A 12343-nucleotide genomic window follows, 5' to 3' on the forward strand; every position below is an offset into this window, starting at 1 on the left:
CCCTTCCCTCTCCCCTTCCCTCTCCCCTTTCCCTCTCCCCTTCCCTCTTCCCCTTCCCTCTTCCCCTTCCCTCTTCCCCTTCCCTCTTCCCTTCCCTCTCCCCTTCCCTCTCCCCTTCCCTCTCCCCTTCCCTCTTCCCCTTCCCTCTCCCCTTCCTTCTTCCTTTCCCCTCTCCCCTTCCCTCTTCCCTTCCCTCTCCCCTCCTTCTTCCCTTCCCTCTTCCCTCTCTCCCCTCCTGTCTCCCCTCACCCAGTGTTTATGACCAGAACCCCCCCCAGCATCACCCCTGCAGGCACCTCCCTGCGTGCCTGGGGACCAGCCCACGAGCCTCCATCTCTTCTCTCCCCCAGAACACGCTCTCCTCAGGAAGTGGCTGCTGCTCTCTGACCCAGAGGACTTCTCAGCAGGGGCCAAGGGCTACCTGAAAGTCAGTCTCTTTGTGCTGGGGCCTGGAGATGAAGCTCCTGTGAGTATTGCCATGATGTGGGCACCTTCCAACCTTGGCACTCCACTGCTCTGGGCCATGAACCCCCACACAGCTCCCAGGGAAGCTGCAGCTTTGGTCTTTCTCTCTCTTTTTGGGGCAAGGTGCTGGATTGGGGGGTGGGGTTTGCTGCTCATTTCAGGACTTTTGGGAAGCTTGGTGGTGTTTCCAGGTTGGATGGAGCTTTGAACGACCTGACCTAGTGGGAGGTGTCCCCTGTCTGTTGCAGAGGGGTTGGAACCTGATGATGTTTAAGGTCCAAACCAGTCTGGGATCCAGTGATTCCTCTTGTCCCGTTTTCCTGCAGCTGGAGAAGAAGGAGGTGTCTGAGGACAAGGAGGACATCGAGGGCAACCTCCTGCGCCCCACGGGGGTCACCCTGCGAGGGGCTCATTTCTGCCTGAAAATCTTCAAAGCTGAAGACCTGCCCCAGAGTAAGTGGTTCCTTTGCTGGGCTGGGCCACGAGTTGCAATGGTGCTGGAGAGGAAGGGGGACACCGAGATGTGCTGGGGGATGTCTCTCTTACTGGTGCAGACTGGCTGAAACCCTCCTGCCCATCTCCACCTGGCTCTCTGGGGCCACCTGGACACCAGGTTCTTCCAGGAGCTTTCAGCACCTCCTTCCTCTTGCAGTGGATGATGCTGTCATGGACAATGTCAGGCAGATCTTTGGCTTTGAGAGCAACAAGAAGAACCTGGTGGATCCCTTCGTGGAAGTCAGCTTTGCGGGCAAGACGGTGGGTGGCTGGAGCAGGGCAGCCCCCCCGGGCCCCCCAGGGCTGGGGTGAGGGAGCTGCCCTGGGATAATCTGGTCCTGGCATGGGGAAAAATGGGGCCTTTTCTTCCCTGGAGAAGAGAAGGCTCCAGGGAGACCTGAGAGCAGCTTCCAGTGCATGAAGGGGCTCCAGGAAAGCTGGGGAGGGGCTTGGGACAAGGGCAGGGAGGGATGGGAGCAGGGGGAAGGGTTTCCAGCTGGCAGAGGGAGCTGGAGCTGAGATGGGAGGGAGAAATTCTGGGCTGTGAGGGTGGGGAGAGCCTGGCCCAGGTTGCCCAGGGAAGCTGTGGCTGCCCCATCCCTGGGGGTGTTGAAGGGCAGGTTGGATGGGGCTTGGAGCAGCCTGGGCTGGTGGGGGGTGTCCCTGCCCATGCAGGGGTGGGACTGGATCAGTTTTGAGGTCCCACCCGACCCATCCTGTCATGCTGTGGTTTGCAATGGCCCGTCAGTCCCTTGTCACCCCCTGTCCTCCCCCTCTGCTTTGCAATGTCCCAGAGCAAGGGGCTCAGAGCAGCCCAGCCCTGTCCCCATGGGGGTGGGGATGTGAGCTCTGGGGTGGTGGGGACAGAGCAGCCACCCAGGGTTGTGCTGCTCCTCTTGGCCCTGCCTGGGGTGAGCAGCTGGCTGTCCCCACACCACCCAGTGTCCCCCCAGGACTAGCCAGGGTGTGGAGGTGGCTCTGGTGGCTTTGAAGAGCCCTGTCCTGCCTCCCTTCGCTTCCCAGTCCCTTCCAGTCCCACTGGCAAGTGATGTGCCCATGAGCTGCCACTCATCTTCTGGTGCCCAGTGGCACTGAAAGGGCTGCCCATAAACCTTCCTCTGGGGACACTGCCCAGGGGGGGAAAAGAAGCTGGGGACGTTATCCTGAGGGCAGGGAAGGGGCTGGAGCACAAGGGTGAGCAGGAGCAGCTGAGGGAGCTGGGGGTGTCCAGCCTGGAGCAAAGGAGCTGAGGGGAGACCTGCTGGCTCTGCAGCTGCTGAGAGGAGGTTGGAGCCAGGGGGGTCGGGCTCTGCTCCCCAGGAACAAGCCCTGGGACAAGAGGGAACGGCCTCAAGTTGTGCCAGGGGAGGTGGAGGTTGGATCTGGGGAACAATTCCTGCCTGGCAAGGGGTGTCAGGGCCTGGCCCAGGCTGCCCAGGGCAGGGGGGGAGTCCCCATCCCTGGAGGGGTTTCCAAGCCCTGCAGATGGTGCTGAGGGACGTGGGGCAGTGGGGACTGGGCAGGGCTGGGGGAACGGGTGGGCTGGAGGGTCTCCCATGTTATTTTCCAACCAGTACAGCTCCATGGTCCTGAGCAACCACAGCAGGAAGGGGGTGACTCTCTGGTGGTCCTGGGGGAAGGGGGCTGAGGTCCCTGAGCAGCCCTTGGCATCCTCTGCCTCCCTGCACAGGGGGCTTTGCCCACGTGGTGCCGGGCCCCCCCGGACCCCCCAGGGAAGGGGACTCTGTGATTTGGGGCCTCTGGCTCTGACTTTTCATCCCCCCCCCATCTGGCACCTCCAGCTCTACTCCAAGATCCTGGAGAAGAACGCCAACCCCCAGTGGAACCAGTGCCTGACGCTGCCAGCAATGGTGAGCAGGGACCCCCCCCCCCGGGGGCCCCCGCCCCTAAACCAATCCCACCCCCACTCACCCCTCCTGTTTCCCCAGCTGGAGGGGTGGGTATGGGCAGGGGGAGACCCCCAGGGCCACCCCCTCAGCTCCGTGGGGTGATGGGGGTTGTGTTGCAGGGACCGTATGACACACAACGACGTCGTGGGCACCGCCAACCTCTGCATGTCCAAGATCTCAGCCCCGGGAGGGGAGCTGGAGGGTGAGGGGGGCACAGCAGGGTGGGCTCTGGGCTGCCTGGCCACTTGGGAGCTCTGCATGCTCTGGGGTTGGCTTGGAGGATGTCACTGGCCCACCCTGGGCCCTGCCAAAGCACCAGTGCACGGGGGCACACGTGGGGTGGTTGCTCTGTCCTGTTTTCTGGTCGGACCTGTGCCCTCCTGGTTTGTGGTGTGGGAGATCTGCAGGTCTTCCCAAAGGGGGTTGGGGTGGGAGGGCTGCAGGCCGTGGTGTGCTGGAGGTTTTGCTTCCTCTCTTCCTGGTGGAGTGGAGGTGGCTGTGGTCCCCTGTGGGGTTGGTGACGGGCCGCGGTGTCACCGGTGCTGGAAGATGCCACATCCCACCTGCCTGTGTGTCCCCACTGCTGGCTCCTCAGGTGACATTTAGGGGCTGTCAGCAGGGAGGGATGGGGGTTCAGGTCCAGCTTGTTGCTGAGGGTGCTCTGTCGAGTCCCAGGGGCTTTCCAAACCACCGTGGAGGTGCTAACAGGGGCTGGTTGGGTGACACTGCCTGTGTCACCTGTGCAAAGCAGGAGGGCAGGGAGCTCAGACAGGCTCGTGGGGCAGGGCCAGGAGCAGAGTCTTCCCTCACCTGCATGAGCATCTCCTGCTGCTAACGAGCTTTGGTGGCATCTGCACCCCCATCGGACCTCCCCTCACCCTGCTCCCTTGGCTTGGGGCCCCTCTGAGGCTCCCAGGGGCCCTGCAACTCCCCACCCCATAGTGCCCATCCCCACCTAGGGATGCAGGGCTGGCAGCAGCCCCCAGGACATCACCTTGGTAGGAAGCTGCATCCACGTGTCCCATAGCCCATGTCCCCCCCCGGTGCTGCCTGGCCTTGCATGCAGGTGTGGGGTTGGGGTGCAGCTCTGTTCTCCAGCAGGGTGCTCGTGTATCCAGCTCCCATCTTTCCCAGTTAAAGCAGCAGCTCCTGGGCTGGTCTGGAGAGAGAGAGAGAGAGGCTGGGGAAGGGGGAGGCTGTGAAGGGTCTGCCCAGGACTGGCCCACCCCACCACTGAGAACTTCTTGACCCTGAGGAGCTGCCTGGGGAACTGAACTCAGCCCCCCATGGGCCCATCCAGCTTCTGCAACATGCAGAGCTTCCTGCAGGGACTCTCAAACCCTCCCATTTCAGACCAGTCCCACGGCCCTGGGGAGGACAGTTGGGCTGTTTAGAATCACTGAATCATTTAGGTTGGAAAAGCCCTTTGAGATCATCACGTCCAACCCTTCCCCCAGCCCTGCCAAGGCCACCACTAACCCATGTCCCTCAGCACCACATCCACATGGCTTTGGGATCCCTGCAGGGCTGGGGGCTCCACAGCTCCCTCCTCTCCTAAACCTAAACCTCCTCTCTCCTAAACCTCCCTCTCTCTCTGTCTCTCCAGCACCCGTTGCCCCATGAGAGCCTCCACCCCCCTTTCCATACCCCTCCACCCATCTCCTCTGCCCACCTTCCCTAACCTCTCTCCATCTCTTTGTGCCTCAGATGAGTTTCCTGCTCTGGCCAAGCCTCTGAAACCCGCAGACCGTACGTCCCCTCAGCCCCTGGGTTCCCATCACTGCTCAGCAATGGTTGGGCCAGTTCAGGCTCCTGCTGCCAGGGCTGGAGCACCAGCCTGGAGCTGGGGGAGCACCAGCTGGGTCACACCTTGGTGGGAAGAGGGGATGGCTCCAGCAGGGTGGGAACTGGGGGAAGGCCTCCACTGCCTTCCCCGTGGTGGGTTTGGGGTGTCCAGGTTGGGCAGTCATGTCTTTGTGGTTTAGGGCATGTTTTGTGCTGAGGCAGCTCCACAGGGAGCAGGTGGTTCAGGAGCTCAGATCCTCCAAACCCTTTCTGCCTCTTCACTGCTCCTTCTGCTTGAGGCTTCATAAACATTTGGGCTTTGACCAACCTTGGTCTAGTGGGAGGTGTTCCTGCCCATGCAGAGGGGTTGGAACTAGATGATTTTTAAGGTCCCTTCCAACCCAAAACCATTAGATGATGATGATGAGACCTCATAGCAGCCTTCCAATACCTAGAGGGGGCCTACAGGAAAGTTTGGGAGAGGCTTTTTACAAGGACTTGTAGTGAGAGGACAAGGGGGAATGGATTAAAACTGGAAGAGGGGAGATTTAGGTGAGACATGAGGAGGAAATTCTGTGCTGTGAGGGTGGGGAGAGCCTGGCCCAGGTTGCCCAGGGAAGCTGTGGCTGCCCCATCCCTGGCAGTGTTGAAGGGCAGGTTGGATGGGGCTTGGAGCAGCCTGGGCTGGTGGGAGGTGTCCCTGCCCATGCAGGGGGGTTGGAACTGGATGTAGTTTGAGCTCCTTTCCAACACAAACCAGTCTGGGTTTCTATAATGTGATTCTATGATGATGATGATGAAAAATGAGCCGTTCTCTTCTGACCACCCTGAGAGGAGCTCTGGGGCAGCCCCTTGGCTGGTGTCAATCCCCTCTGCTGGTTCACACCAGCAAAGTGATGTTCTCCTCCTTCCCGGGGCTGGGAAGCTCTGTGACCCCCACACAGCCCCCCACTCACCCTGTCTTTCTCCTGCACGAAGGTGAGTGGCCGTAGGGCTCAAAGGGGGGTGAAAACCTGCAGCATTTTGGTGGCCTCCAGCCACGTGTGGTCCTGCAGCGATGCCTGGTGGGACACATCCCCAGGGTGCCTCTGAGACCCTCTAATGGCTCTTGTTCCCCAGTGGACGACGGGCTGGGGTTCCTGCCAACTTTTGGTCCCTGCTACATCAACCTCTACGGCAGCCCCCGGGAGTTCACCGGCTTCCCTGACCCCTACGAGACGCTCAACTTAGGAAAGGTGACCTCAGCTTCTTCCCAGCTTGACCTGAACCAAACTACCAGCCCTCCTTGCCAAAAAAAACCCACCCAAGCTGCTATTAACCCAAACTGGCTTTGTTGTCAGGAGCCTGTTGCCACGTTGCCTGCCCCTGGCTCTTCCTGCTGGTCCTGCTGGCTCTGCCTCTGAAGCTCTTGCAGAAATCCTTTGCCTGGCCTTGCTCTTCTGCCATGGAGCTTGTGGGAAGCAAAGGCAGAGCCACATCCAGGCTCCTGACCCCTGTCCCTGCTCTACCCCAAGGGCGAGGGAGTGGCGTACCGAGGCAGGATGCTGGTGGAACTGGAGACCAAGCTGGTGGAGCACGTGGAGCAGAAGGTGGAGGACATTTCCGCCGATGACATCCTGAGGGTGGAGGTAATGGGGGGGTCCTCCGTGGGGAGCCCAGCCCTGTGGTTGGCTCCTTGATGGCCAGGCATGTGGGAATGGACAAGGGGGTTGTTGGTGGTGGGTGCCTCCTGCTTGTGTTTCCACCCCAAAGTGTCCAGGCTGCTTCGTCTGAGCTGCTGCGTGGTGGGCAGCAGACCATGGCCAACGTGGAATGGGGGAGGATTTATGCCCACAGGTTCCCCCATCCCACCTCCAGCACGTTTGCAGACCTGCCCCTTTTGCTCATTTCTTGAGGTTGAACCAGCCTTTGTGATGGGAAGTTCCAGCCTTCTCCTTTGTCAAGTTTCCCCCAAACATCTCGCCCGCAGTTCCTTCCCTGCAACTTCTGCCACAAACTTCTCCACCTGGGAGGCCTCAGTGCTCTGGTGTGGGCTGGGGTAGGGCAGGGTCACAGGATGGTCAGGGTTGGAAGGGACCTTGAAAGATCACCTAGTCCAACCCGCCCTGCCAGAGCAGGATCCCCAGAGTAGCTCCCACAGGAACATGTTTAGGTGGGTTTCTCCAGGGAAGGAGACTCCACAGCCTCTCTGGGCAGCCTGGCCCAGGGCTCTGTCACTCCCACAGTGAAAAAGGTTTTTCTAATGTTTATGTGGAACCTCCTGTGCTCCAGTTTGCACCCATTGCCCCCTGTCCTGGGCATCCCTGAGAAGAGCCTGGCTCTGTCCTCCTGACACCCACCCTTAACTGCTGAGACCACCCCTCAGCCTCCTCTTCTCCAAGCCCAACAAGACCCATCTCCCTCAGCCTTCCCTCATCAGGGAGATGTTCCCCTCCCTCCATCATCTCTGTGCTGGCCTCTCCCAAGCAGTTCCCAGTCCTTTGGGAACTGAGGGCCCCGGGCTGGCTCCAGGTGCAGGGGAGGTGTTGCCTCCCCCACGGACGCGCTGCCCTTCCTGCCGCAGAAGTTCCTGCGCCGTCGGAAATACTCCCTGTTTGCTGCCTTCTACTCGGCCACCATGCTGCAGGGGGTGGATGGGGCCATCCAGTTCGAGGTCAGCGTCGGCAACTACGGCAATAAGTTTGACACCACCTGCCTGCCCTTGGCCTCCACCACCCAGTACAGCCGGGCTGTGTTCGACGGTGAGCGACGCGGGGGCGGCGGCGGCGGCGGCGGGGCAGGGTGCCCAACGTGGGGCTGGAGGCTCCATCCTTGGAGATGCTCAGAACCCAACGGAATATGGGGCTGGATGACCTGCTCGAGGTGACCCTGCTTGAGCAGGGGTTGGGCCAGATGATTTCCAGAGGTCCTTGCCCACCTCTGCCGTGTTGTGAAGGGGGGAATCTGGGGTTGGGGGAGCCAGGGCTGCTCCTTCCAGCTCTGGCTGCTGCTTCCAGCTCTGTGCTGGCCTGGTGAGGTTTTTAGGCAGCACCTTGGTGCTCACTTTTCTTCAAGCAAGAAAGTGTTTTGGGGTGGCCTTTCCCTGGCTTGCATGGGGCTCTGTGCTCTGAGATGTCCTCACCCCCACTGGGCTGTTCCACTGGTTTCTGCCCCCAGTGCTGCAGCCTTGGAGGTTGACACAGGTCCCTTTGGCCCTTGGTGTGTGTTGCTCTGTTGCACAAGGGTTTGGGGAGCACAGTCCTCAACCTCCTGCTCCAAAAGAGCCACACGATGGGTTCCTGCCCAAGGCTGCACTGCCCACCTGTACCTCCATCCTGGTCCTGAGGAGCGGGGTCCCCTGTCACCCCAGTGTCACCAGCGTGCTGTCCCCTCCAGGCTGTCACTATTACTACCTGCCCTGGGGCAACGTGAAGCCCGTGGTGGTGCTGTCATCCTACTGGGAGGACATCAGCTATAGGACTGATGCTCAGAACCTTCTCCACCACGCAGCAGACAGGCTGGTGAGTGCAGGGGGGGTGAGGAGCACTGTCCTCCTCCTTTCTGCATCCCCCTGGGGGGCACAGGGAGGGGATGGAGGCCATTTCTAGGTGGGTTCAGGTTTGGGGTTTGATGACTCTTGTGCTGGGGAGGGGGGAATCTGTCAGTGTCCCAGGTGTCCCTCTCGTGGGGGACATGGAGTGAAGGAGGAGAAGGGACCACCCTTATCCCCACTGGAGTGATGGTGGGGTGTGAATGGGAGTGCTTTGCTGTGCCCCCACCTGCCTGCTGCCACAGGAGGCAGGGATCACCCTTCATCTCCTGACCTATTGATGGGATCTGTTGCTGTGTTTCACTGTCATTTCCCCCTGACCTCCAACCAGAGCAAAGCCAGGGGTGCAGGGCCCTGGTGGGACCCAGGCTGGAGTTCCTGACCATGAAGGTCCCCACTGTGCACCTCCTCTTCCCCCCCTGTCCTGCAGGAAGCAAACCTGGAGAAGATCCACCTTGCTCTCAAGGCCAAGCACTCGCCCAGAGAGCTGGATGCTCTGGCTGCCCAGCTGATGGATGATGTCATTGCTGACTGCAGGTATTTTCTGCCCGTTTTGGCTGAGCCTTTTCATGCCCTTTGTTGTTTCTCAGTGATTTTTTTTTGGAAGGGACAACAGCCTTTTGAAGTTCTTTCCCCTGGAAAACTCCCACCATCACGTTGGCTCCAGAGGCTGCTGAGCCAGGTGTCCTGGTTTGAGCCCAGGCACGGGGCTGGAAGGGGGACATTTAAGGCACAAATTTCCAGGTTTGGAGCAAGGGCTGCAGTGTGGGTCACCTGAGTGAGCAGCACTGTGTGGGGACAGGAGCTGGAGCCAGCCTGGCCAGAGGGACAGTGTGAGCTCCTGGAGTGAGGAGCCACTGATGGGGCTTCCTGGTGGAGCCTTGAGTGTGCCACGTGGGAATCATGGGGTTGCTTTGGTTGGAAAAGACCTTTAAGATCATCAAGTCCAGCCATTCCCCCAGCCCTGCCCAGTCACCACTGCCCTGTGTCCCTCAGCACCATCTCCAGGGCTTGGAAACCCCTCCAGGGATGGGGACTCCCCCCCTGCCCTGGGCAGCCTGGGCCAGGCCCTGACAACCCTTGCCAAGCAGAAATTGTTCCCCAGATCCAACCTCAGCCTCCCCTGGGCAACTTGAGACTGTTTCCTCTTGTCCCATCACTTGTCATTGGGGAGCAGAGCCCAACATCCAGCACTGCCAAGTCCACCACTAAACCATGTTCCTGAACACCACGTCCACACGTGGATGGAGGGTACCTGGAGGGTTTGCTTGGCTGTGCTGGGGTGTTGTGTGCCCCACAGCTGGACCATCTCAAGTGTCTGAATGTTCCTTCAAGGGAGGGTTCCTGGGCTTCCCCTCTGTGTAGCCTGTTTTTTGGGGGGCTGGATTGTGCATGGTGGGAGTGGGGAGCTGCTCTGGGAAACATCACTGCTGCATGACCAAGGTGTCTTGTCCCAAGGACAGCTCAGCCCTTGGGAAGGTGTTTCAGGGACTGACCTCACCAGGGTCTTTGGACTGTGGTTTCCCTTCAGAGATCATGATCTCCAAGTCCTGCTCTAAGCCCATGCCTGACCACACCACCCCCCTGCAGTAGCTCTTGCCACTTCTTTGGGCAATAGCAGGATCTTTGATGTGTTTTTAGCCCTGACAAGCCCTGGCCAAGGAGAGAACTGAGAGAGCTGCTCTGCCTCTTGGAGCTTCCTTGCCTTGGGGGGCAGGTGGGGAGCAGCTGAGCTGCCCCTTCCCACACCTTCTTCACACATGTCCTCCTTTTTGCCCAGTTTGATAGTTTATTACATTCATTTAGATTCCAGTGAGTGTACGTAGAGTGGTTCCCCCCCACTTTTTCCCCCCCTGGTTCTGCAAGGATATTTTAAGACCCCCTAGTTTCTGCCACAAGGTGGTGTTTGCTGGGTGGCTGAGCCCTGTCCTTCCCTGGCACCAGTGACTGCTCCAGGTGAGGGGGAGCTCAGCTCCTCAGCAGCCCCCTCCTCATAAACACACAAACGAAGCGTGGAGGAAAATATCAGAGTTCCCAGCCCAACTGTGGGCCCCAACACAGGCTTTTAATTTAGCTCCTGAGTTGATGCTGCTTAACGATGGGGCTAATGAGCCCCCAGAGCTGCAGCTGCCTTGGGAAGAAGCAGCAAAGCCAGTGGGAGGAAGCAAAGAGCTCAGTTTCCCCCTAAATGTCTCGTTGACCTGAGACAAGGGGCACAAACCCCCCTCCCCGGGAGGTGCCAGGGTGGGCACCTGCCCATGGCCTGTCTCCACGAGCAGAGCTGGGCAGGAGATGTTCTCCTTCTTTATTGGGCACTGAAAATGGGGATTCTGGAGCCAAATCCCAGCCCAGGAGTCGGGCAGTGGGAGCAAGAAGAGCAGCAAGAACAGCAGCTCCGTAACTCTCTGCAGTTTCTAGCAAAGCCTCTGAACGGCTCCACGCAGCAAAGACCCTCCTGCACTCTTGACGTGCTTGTCCAGCAGCTTGAAGCAATTTATGTTAAGCATGTCTGAGGGGGTGCAGTGCTCAGCCAGGGCCCCAGCCTGGCTCCTCTGGGTGGTTCGTGGGGGCTGCAAGGGGGTTTGAAGCTCCTTCACATCGCCCTGTTCCCCAGACGTAGCCTCGGTGGCCTGTTCATTCCTTGGAAACCTGCTGAGAAGGAGGAAAAGAAATGAAAAACAAAAAAAGACAGTGGAACTGCAGGAGAGGGTGGGTGAGATGCTCACACTGTGTCTCTGCCTGTCCCCACAGCCTCTCCCTGCCTGATGTCCTGGGGAAGCCAGCCAGCACCCACCTGGACCAGAACATGTACCGGTTCCGCAGCACCAACCTGGAGCAGATAGTGAAGGCAGCCCTGAAGCTCAAGCACGAAGACTCGAGCCTCTCAGCAGCCCTGGAACAGGCAGAGGACTGGCTGTCCAGGCTGAGGGCCATGGCAGAGGAGGTAACACTGAAGGAAGGGGCTCGTTCTTCCCAAGTGCTCCCATCATGGTGCTGTTTCGTGAGCAGTCACCCTGGGGCGTGGTGGGATGCAGAGATGCTGCTGCTCCTGCAGAGCCCTGCCCCCCTGGGCAAGGGCTGCCCCTGCATCCCACCACCGTGGTGAGAACTGGGGTAGGAAGGCACCAGTTTTGGCACCCAACTGTTTACCTTGAGCTTTGCTGATGGCAGAGCTTTGCTGCCCAGTAAAACCTCAACCAAAGCTGCTCCAGTGACCTGGGCTGGCTGTGGAGGGCAGGGCTGGGGGGAACGTGGGGCTGCTCTGCCCTGGCCAGACCCAGGTGGGATCTGAAGCTGCTGAGATTGGGGTTGGGTTCACTGGTCTCACTCCACAGGCAGCCAGATCCCCCAGTGGGATCCAGATCTGCTGAGATGGGGTTTGGACCAACTGCTCTTGCTCCATGGGCTTGTGTTCGCAGTGGGACTCAGGCCATGGCTACTCTTCAGCTCCCCACCATGTCCCTCCACAGCTGATGTGCTAGTTCAGAGCCCTCTGCTAGGACCACCTGTGTGTTTTCCAGCCCCAGAACAGCCTGCCCGACATCGTGATCTGGATGCTGCAGGGGGACAAGCGCGTGGCGTTCGCCCGCGTGCCCGCCCACGAGGTCCTCTTCTCCAGGAACATCCCTGACTGCTGTGGCAAGAACTGTGGGAAGCTGCAGACCATCTTCCTGAAGGTACCTTGGCTTTTGGTCTCCATGCATTTTCCCCTAAAATATACACATATATATATATAAATATGTATATATAGAGAGAGAAAATCAAGTGGGAGAACCTGAAATCCCAGCACAACGTTACCCCATCAGCACCAGGGGCTCTGGGGACCTCCAGCCCCAGTTTTGACCCTCCTGAAGCTGATTCCTACGTGGTGAAAACCTGGTTGTGCTTCTGGTGGAGTTCAGCTCCTCTCACACAGCTCTGCAGCAGATCCCTGTGAGCACCTTCCTGGTACCTGCAGGCTCCAGGGCAGAGGAGATGTGCTCCCTGTAGCCCCCATGGGGCTTCTTTTTTTTTTTTTAAAAAAAGAAAAGTATAATATTTTACTAATTGTTCGATGTTTTTATAATGTTCTTCAAAATTCCTGACCCTCTGCCACCCCAGGAAATTGAAGCTGCAGCCTCCTCTGCCAGGCCCATCTCCTTGCAGCTGAGAGGAGCTT

At 59.2% G+C, this 12343-nt stretch overlaps 1 protein-coding gene across 1 annotated transcript in view; it reads left to right on the forward strand.

The window, feature by feature from the left end:
• Positions 1–12343, forward strand: part of DYSF (dysferlin) — a 109488-nt gene that overhangs the window by 18600 nt on the left and 78545 nt on the right. The window contains 12 exon segments of the mRNA XM_009999467.1: positions 351–466; positions 792–918; positions 1118–1221; positions 2763–2831; positions 2946–3072; positions 5775–5890; positions 6170–6283; positions 7219–7396; positions 8031–8155; positions 8615–8721; positions 10936–11128; positions 11706–11861. Of these exon segments, the coding sequence (XP_009997769.1) occupies positions 351–466; positions 792–918; positions 1118–1221; positions 2763–2831; positions 2946–3072; positions 5775–5890; positions 6170–6283; positions 7219–7396; positions 8031–8155; positions 8615–8721; positions 10936–11128; positions 11706–11861 (1532 nt within the window).

The sequence above is a fragment of the Chaetura pelagica genome, unplaced genomic scaffold (assembly GCF_000747805.2).
Source record: "Chaetura pelagica isolate M959 unplaced genomic scaffold, ChaPel_1.0 scaffold305, whole genome shotgun sequence".
Classification (NCBI taxonomy): domain Eukaryota; kingdom Metazoa; phylum Chordata; class Aves; order Apodiformes; family Apodidae; genus Chaetura; species Chaetura pelagica.